The sequence below is a fragment of the Megalops cyprinoides genome, chromosome 12 (genome assembly GCF_013368585.1).
Source record: "Megalops cyprinoides isolate fMegCyp1 chromosome 12, fMegCyp1.pri, whole genome shotgun sequence".
NCBI classification, from domain to species: domain Eukaryota; kingdom Metazoa; phylum Chordata; class Actinopteri; order Elopiformes; family Megalopidae; genus Megalops; species Megalops cyprinoides.
Window position 1 is genome coordinate 11,212,207 of NC_050594.1, and position 14,697 is coordinate 11,226,903.

The following is a 14,697-nucleotide window of genomic DNA, read 5'->3' on the forward strand; positions in this document are numbered from 1 at the left end:
TGTTTTTTTTTCTTTATTTTTCCTGAGCTACACTACAGTACTATAGTGGTCACGATGTTAGTGCTGAGACGTGACTTTCCTCAATGGTGGCGCCGTCCTGCCGCAGGGGGGTTGGGGTCAGCGCTGACGATAATCCCTCATTAAGGGTAGGATGCAGGAGTAGGGGCCGGCCAGTTTGAGGAAAGGGTGTCGTAGCAGCTCCTGAGCAGTGGCCCGCTGGGAGGGCTCCCTCACCAGCATCAGATCCAGGAACGCTCGCAGCATCGGCGACACCTAGTGGACAGCCATAGAACAGATGTCGTTTGTCCTAAGGTCCTAAGGCCTGCCACACATTGGGAAATGAGGGGTTTTCTTTATTTTTACTATTTTCCACATTTTAGAATAATAGTAAAGATATCAAAACTATGAAATAATACAAATGGAATTATGCAGTGCCCAAAAAAGTGCTAAACAAATCAAAACTATTACATCTTTAATTCTTCAAAGTAGCCAAAATTTTTTTTTGCGGGGAAGAAATTCATACATAGGCATTAACTTAACTATTTATAGTTGTCTAACAACTAAAAAAAAATTCAGGCATTTAAGCATAAGAGTTTACATCACAATATCTTTGAATCCATATTTCCCATTATCTTAATTAGGTGTGTCGAAATTTTTGACCAGTACTGTACCAGTCACCTCAGTTCAAACTCTTCATTAAGACTTAGATTATTTCTGTGAGTGAGTGTGTGTGTGTGTGTGTGTGTGTGAGTGTGTGTTCTCCTATGATACAGTGAGCCATGTTTTGTTATATTGGCCGATGATTGTACTTACTTATAGACAATTATTAATCGTAGCAGACCCATATAATAGGACAGATGGAATAAGCTTTAGGTAGGTTAGGTAGGTAAGGTAGACAGGTAAGGTAAGTTCTCTGCTACTGATCTGTGTCTAAGTGCCCATAATCACCTTCTGGGACTCCTTTAGCCGGGGGGGCAGGTTGTCCCGGATCCGCCTCATGGCTTGGAGGGGGGGCTCATTAAAGTATGGGGGCTCTCCATCCACCATCTCTATTATCATGATCCCCAGAGACCAGATATCCACCTGCAATATGTGAGAGGCACAGACTCTGATGTCATCCTGCTACTTTCCTAAGTCATTCAGATAATACAGTTTTATATTCACATTTATTCATTTCGTGGACACTCTTATATAGAATGACATACAAAAATGTATTCAGTTGGGCACATGCAAGTGCACTGAACTGGGTCAGGAATATAGCCATATAGATACTAAATAATTAATGCCACACTTGTAGTAACACAATTGTGAGATTCATGCCAAAGTAAGCGCTGTGATAAGGCTCAAAACCTCACCATTTTCAGCCACTAAGCTTATACCGCCACAAGCTTCTACCATCTCAAGGTTTTAAACAACCTACAGTAGCTTTTTCTGCTGCAGAGGCTTATACTGTCAACAGGCTTTTGGCTCTTATTATCCCTTGCACACAAGCTTTTACCACAGTGATAGGATGAGGAGGGGTCAGAGTTCAGAGAGCCAAGACTTAGTCCAAATAGGAGGCTTTTCAGTCTGCACTGAAAAATGGACAGTGACCCCACTGTCCTGACTGGTGTGGGGAACCGCTCTCGCCACTTGGAGACCAGAGTGGAGAAAGAACGTGATTGAAATGACTGCCCCTTCCAAGAGGGCTGACTAGGCAACCAGAAATGGAGGAGCAGAGTGGTTTGTCTGGAAGGTAGGGCTTGACGACAAATTGTATATATGAGTGTTCTATTCATGCAGTTTAACCCAGAGGTTTGAACCTCTTTTTTACCAAAACATAACTCAAAGTAAAGTGTAATTAGCTAGTTAACAATTCATGAAAAGGAGTATGAGCTAAACTGCAAATTTTGTTCTGAAGGTATTTTGGTGTACATGATTACATGATTGGTGCACAAATATTTTAGTAATTTGTGCCAGATAAGAGAGATACTGCATTTGAATTCTAATGTCCTTTTTATTAATTATGCACAATTGCACAGCCTTGACTAACCATGTACATGTTATAAACCCAAATGATTCTTACAAGCAGAGTTTTTAAACAGCATTAAAGTTAACTGCAGAGTTAATGTGCAGTGCTCTTTATGTAAATTTCACTGTAGACAGAACTGTGATAAGAATTTGTAAAAATCAAAAGAATACTTGCACCATACATATTCTAAGCAACAAACATGTTCACAATAATATACTAATCATAGTGTAATATTTTGTTGAAAAAAAAAACAAAAAAACCTATCAATAAGACTGTATTGATCAGTGTCCACTAAACTGCAGTTTACAGTTTAAACTACATGTTAATATAAAAAGATCTGAAGGTGTGACCTCTGACCTCAGCACCATATGGCACCCTAGAGATGACCTCAGGAGCCATCCAGTATGGCGTGCCAACCAAAGACCGCCTCTTCTGGACCTCTCCAGACACCCGTGCACAGAACCCAAAATCAGACAGCTTTACCTGAGGAACAACACCCCATCATTTTAGCAATTCAAAACACCATCAACTTTTTGTGTAACAACAATACTATTGCCAGAGCCAGCAGTTGTATCTTAGCTGTCTGACCAGTAAGGTTCTGAAGATGCTCACCAATCCCTCACTGGTGAGCAGGATGGAGTCGCTCTTGATGTCTCTGTGGATGACCCCGTGCGTGTGGAGAAAGGACAGTGCCTTCAGGACAGATAGACAGACTGTGGCGATCTGCTCTTCATTCATCCTGTGGGAGAGCAGGTCAGTTACTGCACAGATTCCAAACCCAACTTTCCTGCAGTAAGCCATTTACGATGGATACTAGGACTGCATGTCTAATCCTAAATCACAAACCCAACTGTGATTTAGTCAGCCACTCAGTGATGGTGAAAGTCTGGACTAGGTATGGATGAAAAATGCTTATGTACAGGCACCTGTCCTAAATTATACTTTTTCCACATGCAATAAGGCAAAACAGGAGGTGTGGCAGACTAACAAGTATTTATGTGTAAATTCTAAATTGCAAACTGTTTTCTCTAGGTGAATTCTTGGTTTTTGAATATCTTGTTCTATAGTACTTACATGTGATGCTTCTGTTGTTTTAATTACTAGTTATCACACACCTAAGCAAAGTGTACTGTTTCTCATTCAATGAGTTTTCACAGTTTATATCTACTGTAAAAACAAACTTTGATATAGTTCATTTGTGTGGGAATTTTAACCTGTTCACAATGGATCAGATTCCAAGGCCATGGATTTTATAAACCTGTTGCACTCTTTAATTTAATTGGAATTGGTTATTTCTAGAGGTCTAAGCATCAATATTTCATCTATTCTTGATCTTGCTGTGTCAGATCATCCCTGTGTATTTGAGGCAATTCTTTGATCTCTAGAGAAGATCAATGAGGAAGTGCTTCCCTGTACCACTGATTCCTCTCTGCTGTGATGAACTAGTGGATAGTTTTAACCGCACACTTAAACCTAGACATCATAGCACGAGAGGGTAGCGTGGCCAATGGCTTTGCTGCTCCATTAGGACTCCTTATTGTGTGCTGGTATCACCTGTTGCTGGCATAGCAGAGCATCAAAGGTGGGCTGGCCTACCTGACATGAGTCACAATGTCAGTCAGGGTTCCGCCTTCCAGAAACTCCATGACAACCCATAGTTCGTCCCCCACCAGGTAGCTGTTGTACAGGTCCACCACGTTCTGGTGACGGTAGTCTCTCATTATAAGCACCTGGATGAAATGGAAAAAAAACACCCATAATGAAATGGTTTTTTGTGACATCATTGTTTATTTCATATTGATGCTGAACAGTAGAGTTCAGGTGCTGGCCTTCTACAAGATGTACTTCTTGAGAAAGAGGTAAACATTTCCACCTTTGGTAGTTTCATTAAGCTCTTAGTGATGTGGAATGGATCAGTTAAAATATTTATGTTTGCCAACATGCAATGATCATGCAAGCATTTACCTGCATATCTGTGAATATTTTCAGACCATGAATGCACTTGTACTTGAATGCACATGTACTTTTTGTCATAGCTATGCTGAGTATTAATGGACTGAACGAGTAAAGCAAATAAAAATTCCACTGATATAGTTTTGGAGAAAAAGTTTTAATCTAAGTCACATTGTAATTTGATTTCGTAGAATGTCAGGGCCATGAAAGTTTTGCCCTTCTTTGATTTCCTGAAATTTGAAATTATGATATTTCATCTCATACCTAGCAATGAGCAATATTAAAACCTTTATGTAGCTACTGAATAACTGTGGGGAATAGGCATCATTATAATTGCCAAGAATCGTGTGCTGGGGAAAGGAATTGGTTCTGATCCAGTATGTCCAGTCAGAATAAAGGTTTGTTTTGACCCATAGTTTGTAGTAAAAGCCTGGTTCTGACCCACTGTGTTGGGGTAAAGGCCCGGTTCTGACCTGGTGTTTTGGAGTAAAAGCCTGGTTCTGACCCGCCATTTTGGGGTAAAAGCCCGGTTCTGACCTCATTGAAGAGCAGCTCTCTCCTCTGCTGCTTCCGCAGGTCCATCTTCTTCACCGCCACCCGCCTGCCGCTGTGCGTTTCCGTGGCGATGCACACCACACCCGTAGAGCCCTCTCCGATTTTGATGAAGTCGTTGAGGTGCTTCTGCGGGTCCCCAGGGCTGACCAGCATCTGCAGGGCGGCTCGGAACTGCTCGTGGGACACCCGGGAGGACTGCTGGTCCGGCCACGAATCCCCGCCGGGCAGAGGGTACGCCCCTCGGCGGAAGATTGAGGATACGGGGTGGGAGTATGCCCCAGGGGGCGTGTAGGAGGGGCTGGGCTGGGAAGGGGGGTGTTGATAGGGGGAGGGCTTGTGGTTGAGCAAAGCAGGGTACGGGAAGGTGCTGGGGCAGCTGGGATTGGCTGGACTCTGAGGTAGTCTGAACGGTCCACGGGGGAAGGTCTCACCCACAGGAAGTTGGGAGCCCCCACCCCACATCCTGCTGTCATCTCCCTAGAATAATGCAGAGACCCAGAACAAGGTGAGTTCACATCCCCTCTCTGCTGTTATCCTCTTACACCAATGCACAGAGCAGGAACAGGGTGAAGTGTCACAACCCAACCACTTTTGCCTTCCTGCCTTCTGTCTCATATGCTGACCCCATCTTTCCCTGAGAATGACCATGTGAGACCTACAGGCCAACAGTATCTCTGCATATATCACCTCAGAGTAAGCACCTTTTAACATGCCCTATTGCCTGATATCTGCTTTGTTTGACAATATTGCTTTGCCTTTCCCCAGAAGATAAATGATGAGTGGCAGAGACAATACATTTATCAGAATATCTCTACTCCACCTATTCAATGAGTGAAACGTGTTACTTTCAGCAATTCTGAAATGGCCATATGAGAAAGTCTGACATAATCTAATTTTATACCATTAAAAGTCATGTGGGGATACAATATTTAATATAATGCATAATGTATTTTCTTAACAATCCACCAAAGACATTCACAGTGAAGACATTCCAGCAAAAGCAGCACAGTAGCACAGTCACAGGCAGCATGTCTTTACCGTGCGTGTCCAGTAGGGGGTGCTCCCGGTTTGAAAGAGTCCCGTGTATGTGTGCGCGCTGGTGGGGGGCAGGTAGGAGGAGCTGGACCGCTTCCTGTGGCCCTGCAGCCCACCGCTCGACCAGTCGCTGTCCGAGCATTCCCCGCGCTCGCTCTGTAGCGATATCCTCAACCGCGTCCCGAGAGCTTTCTCCCTGTACTCATGGAAGCCGCTCCCTGTGGAGGCCCGGTGTCGCCCCCTGGTGCCCAGAAGGGCGGAGTAGTCCTGGGGTGTGCTGTAGAGGCTGGGGTTCCCTGGCATTGCATCGGGGTAAAACGGGCTCCTCACGCTGTGCCCATTTTCTCTGACGGACAGAGAGCGTCGCCCCACGCCCGCCTCTCCCTCAGACCTGTCCCCTTCCCTGTAGCTCCCCAGGGCGCTGGAGGACTGTGAGTGGCGGCCCCTAAAGCCGTTCTCCTCCGCTGCGCTAGCACGGTTCGGGGTAGAAGGGGTCACCGAGACGCTGTCAAACTCCTCCGTCAGACCGTTGATAGATGCGTCCTTCTGCGGCACGTTTGCCTTTACTGGCCCCTGAAAGGAGGAGCAGTGGGAGTCAGCCACAGTCTCACCACAAGCATTCACACTATGCCATGGGGGAAAAAAGAAGGTTTACAGTCACCAAAAAAGATGAGCATTTGGGCAGCAGTGTAGCATAGTGGTTAAGGAGCAGGACTCTGAAAGGTTGCTGGCTGCAGCTGTACCCTTGGGCAGTTTACTTAACCCACAATTGCCTCAGTAAATATTCAGCTGTATAAAATGGGTAACATTGTAAAAACCTGTAACTGATGTAAATTGCTCCGTATAAGACCGTCTGCTAAATGCCAATAATGTAATGTTAAGCATTATTATAGCTGATGCATGCAATTTACATTTATAATGAATCAATTTAACCCTGGACAGTGGCCAACCTTTGCAACTTTGTCCTGCAGTGCTTCTAATATTGTTGACTGTGTATGATTTTTTACTTGTGTTGCATTGCACCTCACTTGTAAGTCGCTTTGGATAAAAGTGTCTGCCAAATGAATAAATGTAAATGTAATGTCCAGCAGAGTCTAAATCTAAAATGCGCAAGAGAAAATAGAAACTCAGCAGACAAACTGAGCAGATTTGCTGCATCCTGCACCACAGCCTAGCACTACGACGGCAGATAAACTGAGGCGATGGGCAGCAGATAAGATGAGCAGATTGGCCGCGTCCCACGCCGCGGCGTAGCGCTGGGACAGCGTCCCGCAGGGGCCTGCCATTAGTATGAGACACGGCTCGCTCGTGTTCCCCGCGCCAGCCCTCGCCCCGCCCCGCCCCGTCCCGTTCCTCTCTAAACAGGTCTTCTGTGTGATTCCATCTCTCCGCGTCACCGCATCGGCACTGCTGCCTCTGGAGATAAGCTCCGATAGATCCGCCCCGCAGAAATATCTGCTCAAGAGCAGCGTGACAACCGGACTGCAGGGGGAAACGGAGGATTAATTTTGCTCATTATGAACAGGGTAATTAAGGAGATAGGCCCGCGGATCCTAAGCGTATCACACAGCGTCACTCATCTTTACTGGTCGCACCCACATCCTCAAAACGTGACAAAACACAGGAAGGATATTAAACTGAATCACTGACCTGCTGTAAACTATTTGAAATCTATGCAGCCAAAAAGCAGACACACAAACCATACTAGATTATATGTGCGCTAAACTGGTTGATTTAGACTTTTGGATTCTGATACGCTGTAACGGACATAAAAGTCATGCAGCACTACAGCATGTGAAAACGAAAATGAAAACCATCTTCCTTGCTTAGCAAAAATCACATGTATAGAACATGGCAGAAATGAACAATAATGAATTGTTTTTCATAAGTTTCCATGTGGTATGTTTCATGGTAAAGAAGTCTTGTTTAGTGTACTTGCTGACAGATATGAGAAAATGCGATTACACTCTTCATAATTGTGAACAGGAAAAAATAAAAGTCATTTGTTATGTTTATCCATTGTTCAGTGTGTTTCTTACATGTTATTGTAATGAATGCTCAACGCATTGTACATGTGAATGTTTTCATGTCAGTTCTTCACTGTCTGCGCCCTATCCTGCTGCTGACCCACCACTGTCTTTCAACAGATAACAGAGTACCTACAGTGATACATTTGAGAATCCAAGTCTCAACACATCAGTGTACACAACCATCTGTCAGGGGACAATGCTGAGCCACAGAAGGGTCCTGTGCTTCCCACTTCCTGTTCCTGTCTCTGCCTGCTGCTTCCTGTCTGACCTGGCTGACTCATTCACACGTACAGCAGCTTTCAGTGGCCTGAAGCATGCTACCAATTACTCGATTTAATTTATACAAAGCATTTCATTATCAAGTCTGTCACAAAGCAGATCACAGAGCAAGTCCCAGAGGGAATTAAAGCAGGGAAGATTTCAACAAAATGGACACAAACCTGTTTTAAAAAGGGAGAGAGCATGTGGCAAAAAATGCATCGACACATCAAATAACTGCAAGTCCATTAGGGCAGAAGTAAATAGAAGGAGGCCCCAAGGCAGGCCCAAGCAAGGACCTTAGAGAGACCCGGGAGTGAGGCCATAAACAGGTTTTAGCTGAGGATAGGGATATTGTCAGATTCCTGCAGATTTTGAAAGGCCAATCCAAAGCTTTGAGGTTGGCAGCTAAAAGCTCTCCCTCTACTTATGATTTTAGCTATTTTGGGAGGGCAAGAGAGTCGGTCCATTATAAACAAACTAGGCAATGAATATTGTAAGTGGTTAGAAATCCCGTTTATTGCAGTGCTTGCCCATTTATAGGCTCTGTGTGTACTTTAAGGTCACGTCAGTAGTTTAACATTGAAATCAATTTGGTGTTTAATCTGCAGCCAACGGAGGGATGATACTCTGTGATGCACCTTGAGCAAGCCATAGAGGGTTTCCAGTGGCACATGGGCAGCCTACTAGAATAAGACATAGATAGACATAAGATAAGTGTTTATTTTACTGAGACATGACTTCAGAAACTTTACACTGTGATTATGAGCAGAGCAAATAGAGGGAAAGTAGGGTAGGACTTAGGACTGAACATTACAGTAAACCAAATTTACCTCCAGACAGGCTAGAAGATTCATCATTTATCGGGACTAATTGCCATCATTCTGATGGGTATGGGGGAACAGCTCTCTTGTAAATCAGGGAAGCTACTTTTTTCAAGCCACCTTTTTCAAGCCTGTTTAATAATTTACTCATTCAGTATATTGAAGGCTGCACTGCATTAAAGATCTATGAGTACGAGACTAGAAGAAATCCAGTTTCAGAGGGTGGTCAATAATAAAGTTTGTGTTTGTAACCTGTCAGCTGACTCATTCTTCTCTAATCTTTCATACAGAGAAACAAGGCGTGTGGACTGCAGAACTCTGACTCAGTCATTCGCAGCACAGTGTTCACAGACCGCTGTTCCAGCGCTGCCTTCCAGCTCAATGCTCCATCACCGTGTCACTGGCTGTTTGCCGTCTCCGTTCTTATTATTTCTTATTCCTGCGATATGAATTTAATGTGTTGTGCCACACCGGCCCTGTAAATTGCCTTTGCTGCCTCTCTGAGATGGAGGCTGGCCGTGCGCGTGCATTTCAGCAGGCTAATCAAATCGCGGACTAATCACCGCGCACCCGAGTAGCGCCCTGACAAGCAGCACACATGCTCATGTTTAAGGAAGTCAGAAAAAATCCTTTCTACACAGCTGTGTAATTCAATCAGCCATATTTGTGTTTGATCAATTTAACAGCATCACTGCTGTTTGTGTTCTATATATATTAAATACCATCAGGCATAAAGGTGTTCTATCTTCAGTGTTTCCCTCATCCTCAGCTGAGATGCTAAAAATTTCGTTGGTGGGAGTATGGAGGGTGAATCGTTTTTGATAGGAGCAGTGAAATGGAAACAACATCATAAAATTTAAATTTAAATAAAACAGATAAACTTAAAAAACGGATACACAGCAAAAGTTACATATTCATAATACATATCTTAAATATTTGGACTGGGGGTAAAAGGATGTCATTCAGAAGTGATTATATGCAGTATTCTATTTTTCTTTTTCATGGGATATTACATTACATTATTGCAAACTAATACAGATGCTCTTATTCAGAGAGACTTACATAGGCTACAATTTTACATGTTATCCATTCATGCAGCTGGATATTTATAGAGGCAGTTCTTGATAACAAATTCTTTCCCACGGATACATCTGCAGTGCCCTAGCACAGAATTGAACCAGCAACTTTTTAGTTACAAGCCCTGCTCCTTACCACTAGACCACACTGCAATATTAACAGTTAATGTGAATGGTATATACAGGATGAAGCAGACAGCAGATTCAGTGTCGTACCTTCATGGGGGACAGCTGGACAGGCGTGATGTACGAGGGGTCCACCAGGGGTTTGGGCCGGTTGGCTGTGTCTGCCAGCAGAGTCTGCCATTGCTGGGGTAGGCCTGTGAACTTCTGCTCCTGGGGGCTGAAGTCCGTGTGGACACGATGCTCAAAGTTAGATGGTGCTGAGATGTCAGGCTGCTTCTTCCTCTTCCCAAACATGTCCAAGAACGCTGAGAAACAGAAAGAGACTTCAACCTTTTATGCTCTGTACTAATCCACCAAAACTTTCACATCTCATCAAAAGGTTTGGTTAAAAAAGGTACATCATCAGACGACCATAAACTCACAATACACAGCAACTAACATCCCCAACTCTATATCCTGCAGCACCTACCTAACACTAACCCTACCTCCCCGCCCTCCCTGAATAAAAAGAGATATCAAAGGAATACAGAACTGTGCCGTAGCCAAGGCCATAGCACCATATGCCACACTTTATGAGCTTATTAACAGGTAATAATAGCCAATGATGTAATAATGGATAAATTCATTGATTGTTCACTCACTATACATTTTCAGGTTTCACAACTTGTCACTCAACTTATATGGTCTCACATATAATCCCAGAGAATCCATCCGCTGGAGCTTTGTTGGCTGCTGTTAATTTAGTATCTCAAACAACTCCTTCAAATTCATCTCTTGATAAATTTTTTTTTAATTTTCTTGGAAAAAAAGATTCCAGATTTGAGAAACTGGTTAAAATTTAACAAATTCTTTGAATATTTTGGTAATCTTTTGGGGTATTTAATTGGTCTCATGATGATATTGCACATATGAACTGGGAGGATGTATCTCTGGATTTTATAATCTAATAATCTGCTTTGTCTCCTGTGTCATAGTTTTTACTTTTAAATTTAAATGATGAAAAGCGAAGTTATTATTCAATAGATCCCTAAGTTTACTTTGGGTTTAACTAAGTCTGTTTTCTTTTTATTTATTTATTCATTCATTTATTTTTAATGCTACACTGATTTTAATCCATTCTATATTTTATGATGTAGTATGTATCCACTTATTTTTATGTCTTGTTTTTTTCCCCTTGTTTTTTTAATTATTTACTCACTGTATGCTTTTTGGGCTGCAAATGGTTGTGTGAAACACGCTTTAACAGATGAAATAACGTATTTAAACTGAACTGAAACAGATGAAAAGAATGGAAACAAACTGGTTCTGCCCATGTTGGATTCTTCCTTTTCTGACAGAAGATCTGATTAAAAACCTGCTGACTGTGTTTCAACATTTTTCATAAAGTTATTTCAAAAGTTTTATTTAGTGCTGCATGAGAATGTAATTATTAGCCAAAAAAAAAGGAAAAGAAAATTGTATAAGAAACTAAAAAAAAAAACAGTATACAGTGTACATTTTCTTTTGCATTGACTTGCCACAGTTGAGACACCACTCATTTTCAAAAATACACACTGAGGAGTCAGAATGGTCATAAGGCCAACACAATGAAGTGGTGAGCAAAGTGTATTGAGTGGTATCACAGCACTGGGAGGCTGAGAGCTTTCCTAGACTCTATTACAAGCAGGGGCAGTGAGTGTGCCTTAGTGTGGAGAACAGCATTATGCTTTTAGGGCAAAAATGCATTCACTTGCGTAGCTCTGATGGGTACGTTTCATTCCAATGCCCTCCGGGTCCCTCTGCCCGATTAAAATCGGCAGACAAAAAAATGGTCCCAATTCTTCTTTCATCTCTTATAAGCACATCACTGCAATTCTGGCCCACAGCTTGTAAGCACATTTTCTGCATAGTCTCTAATCTCTAATTTTTCACATTAAGACCACATGAAAAATGATTATAAGATTTTGTTTACCAGTTCTGGCTTTTTATTTGGTCTCAGTATTTACGCTATAGAATAATATACAGCAAGTGTTTAAAAATGACACCAAAGTCTGAAATGTACAGGCGTATATCAATATTGTGGGTAGGGATAACTTCAGGCTAATTAGGCCAAAAAACCAATCTAAATAACATCTACAGATTTTTTCCACAATAGAATTATTCCACATGAAATATATTACCATCATATATTCAGAATCAAGAGTCTAAAAAAAATAGGAAAAAGCACAATCAATTTTAAATTTTTAAATCAAAGTGATAGCAGATAGCACTGCCACCAAAATATTTTAACATCTTAATTAAATAATGATATAACTATCTATACTATATATATGCTATAGATCTGTGCTGTAGTCTCATTTAAGACTACTGGATGGGTGCGCCAGTGCTTTTGGAGGATGTGACTAATGGTACCTTAAGCATGCATTCAGAGATCAGGCAGACTTTTTATCAGATGAGGATGAATGGCTCATGAGCAGAAACTGGTTCCCAAGAGCCGTTACATTTACATTTCTATATAGTCATTTGCATCTACATTTTGTCATTTTGTATGCTCTCTTATCCAGAGCGACCTACAAAAGCACACGCTACAAGGTTAGTCTAAAAGCGGATACGATACTAAATCACAAGTGCCACAGTCATTACATAGCATGTCATTCTCTGTTAAGCACCATAGTGGGTGCAAGAGGATAGTTTGAGGATATGGTACGAGTGTTCAGACTCTGATGTTAGTTGAAGCAAGATGCAGTTTGAGCAGACGATTTTTCTGTCTGTGCTAAAAGACAGACAGTGATTCTGCATTTCTGACTGTTGTGGGGAGATCACTGCACCGCTGGGGAGCCAGAGTAGAGACACTGGAGAGGCCAACTAGATGCACATATGCAAGGCCATACCAGTGTAGGTACATGTCCTCTATATTTTTGGCTTTCTGGCCATGGGGGCCTCTAAGATGGAGATTAGTGACAGGTCTGGTCCCAGCCATCACAAAGTTGCATTTTGCCCGATGCGCAGAGCAGCATCACTTGCATCACAACATGATACCCTCACTTCCCCTACACAAGCTCAAGCGGATATCAAAAGTCCTTGAAGTCCTCAGCGGATACTCAAATGTGATAGGGTCAATAAACTGCAAGCATGTTATCCTAAGGGCACCATCAGCAAATGTGCTTAACTAGGTTAATTGGAAAAAACTACCACTCCATGAATGTCGTACTCATTTGTGATGCCTGTATGACGCTATTAAATGTGGTTGCCCAATGGCCTTGAGTTTACCCACGACTTCTTTATTTTAAGGAACATCAGTGTGGGATACTGGAAGCAAGAGCAGTGAGAAAAGGCTGGCTCCTTGGTGAGTAATGCGGACACTTGTGTTTTGATGTATTTTATTTCTATCGTCATAAAATTAAATGTATTTTGTCTCACCAACAATGTTTGATCTTGCCTGCAGCTGACTCAACAGCACCTCTACCTCACTGTTTAAAAATGTTTTTAGACATGTTTAATACCCACCGCAATGATGGGATCAATGGAAAAAAAATTGTTCATGTACACACTTAATTGTGGTTATAAAATTGTTTTCTGGGTTTCAAATTGACTGAAAATGCATGAGATGTTCATAGTTTCAGTTAATGCTCTCAGTTAAAAGGCAACACACACTGGAATTGCAAATAAATATGACCCCCCCCCCCCTTTCCTTTCACCATTTTGCACACGACTCAGTAAGACTCCTAATACAAAAGCCACAGCATCTTGAAATGATTCAGTTTAAACTCCACATGGTGGTATTATATTTAATCTTTATATATTTAAAATGAAAAATGTCATTCTCTCTAGAGGTTGACCGACACTTATGGTTTCTCAAACAACTAGATGTCTGATTTTAACATCAAAATTACAAGATAAATCACAATTTTTTCATTCATTTGACATCCCTAATACAATCACAACAATTATTTGTAAGGTGACATGATTTTGATTTCTGCATCACAACCCGCTATTCCCTGGGTCGCGTGCTTTAACCGCCATGTTGCATTTGGCGAATACACAACTGTCTAAAAGCAATTTTTTTTTCTTTGTCTCATACAGCTTTCAAATCCTGCCTACAGGTGACATTTCCTTCAGCAATTGCAGGTTCCCAGCTTGAGTTGTTATTGTTTACCCCGAGCTGTCAGATGCCAGCCAATTTCCTAAAGTAAAGATGCAGGGGCCAGTTCATGAGTCAGGTCATATGCTTGTGTTTAAAATGAAAATGCAGGAGAGTGCAGCCTGGAATGAACCTCCACACATGCTTATGCTAGACACCAACTGTCAATGCAGGTAAACGTACAGTGTCCTCCATATTTATTCCTGGCCCTGATGACACAGGAACAAAAACGTAACAGAGCAGAAGAAAATGTTCTGTTTCTGAATGTTTCTGAACTGGATCATTCTTTCGGCTTATTGTCTTATTGAATATCATCCTTTAATTTTAATAGTAATGCAGAAAGCAAGTTCATATTGTTCACAAATAATGACTTTTATTCCTCACAAGAAAATCTTTTTCATATATCCACACGTTAAGATAATATATCAGAAATTACATGCAAGTCCGTCTTGCCACCACGGGCTATGAAAAAAACATGAGGCAAAACCAAAGGATCTGAAGTACATAGAGTACAATTTTATCCTCCCACCTAAGAAGTGCCAGAGCCTCATACACTACAGGAAAGGTACTGCCAGTATAAACCATGCCAGTGGCCCAATGAAGGGACATCAAAAAGAACAGCACCGTCAAAGACAGCCAGACACAAGCAGCACATGTTTCAACCTGTCACCACTAATTTAGCTACAGGACACATCTCTGACTGCTACCC

The 14,697-nt window shown here is 42.0% G+C and overlaps 1 protein-coding gene across 1 annotated transcript in view; it reads right to left on the bottom strand.

The window, feature by feature from the left end:
* Positions 1 to 14,697, bottom strand: part of LOC118786728 (serine/threonine-protein kinase PAK 5-like) — an 18,374-nt gene continuing 3,677 nt past the window's right edge. The window contains exons 2-9 of the mRNA XM_036542015.1: positions 9,959 to 10,173; positions 5,558 to 6,127; positions 4,502 to 4,996; positions 3,608 to 3,741; positions 2,624 to 2,750; positions 2,369 to 2,494; positions 949 to 1,083; positions 1 to 273 (exon numbers count right to left, since the gene is read on the bottom strand). Coding sequence (XP_036397908.1) covers positions 118 to 273; positions 949 to 1,083; positions 2,369 to 2,494; positions 2,624 to 2,750; positions 3,608 to 3,741; positions 4,502 to 4,996; positions 5,558 to 6,127; positions 9,959 to 10,162 — 1,947 coding nt within the window. The 5' untranslated portion in view covers positions 10,163 to 10,173 and the 3' untranslated portion in view covers positions 1 to 117. The remainder of the gene's footprint in view (positions 274 to 948; positions 1,084 to 2,368; positions 2,495 to 2,623; positions 2,751 to 3,607; positions 3,742 to 4,501; positions 4,997 to 5,557; positions 6,128 to 9,958; positions 10,174 to 14,697) is intronic.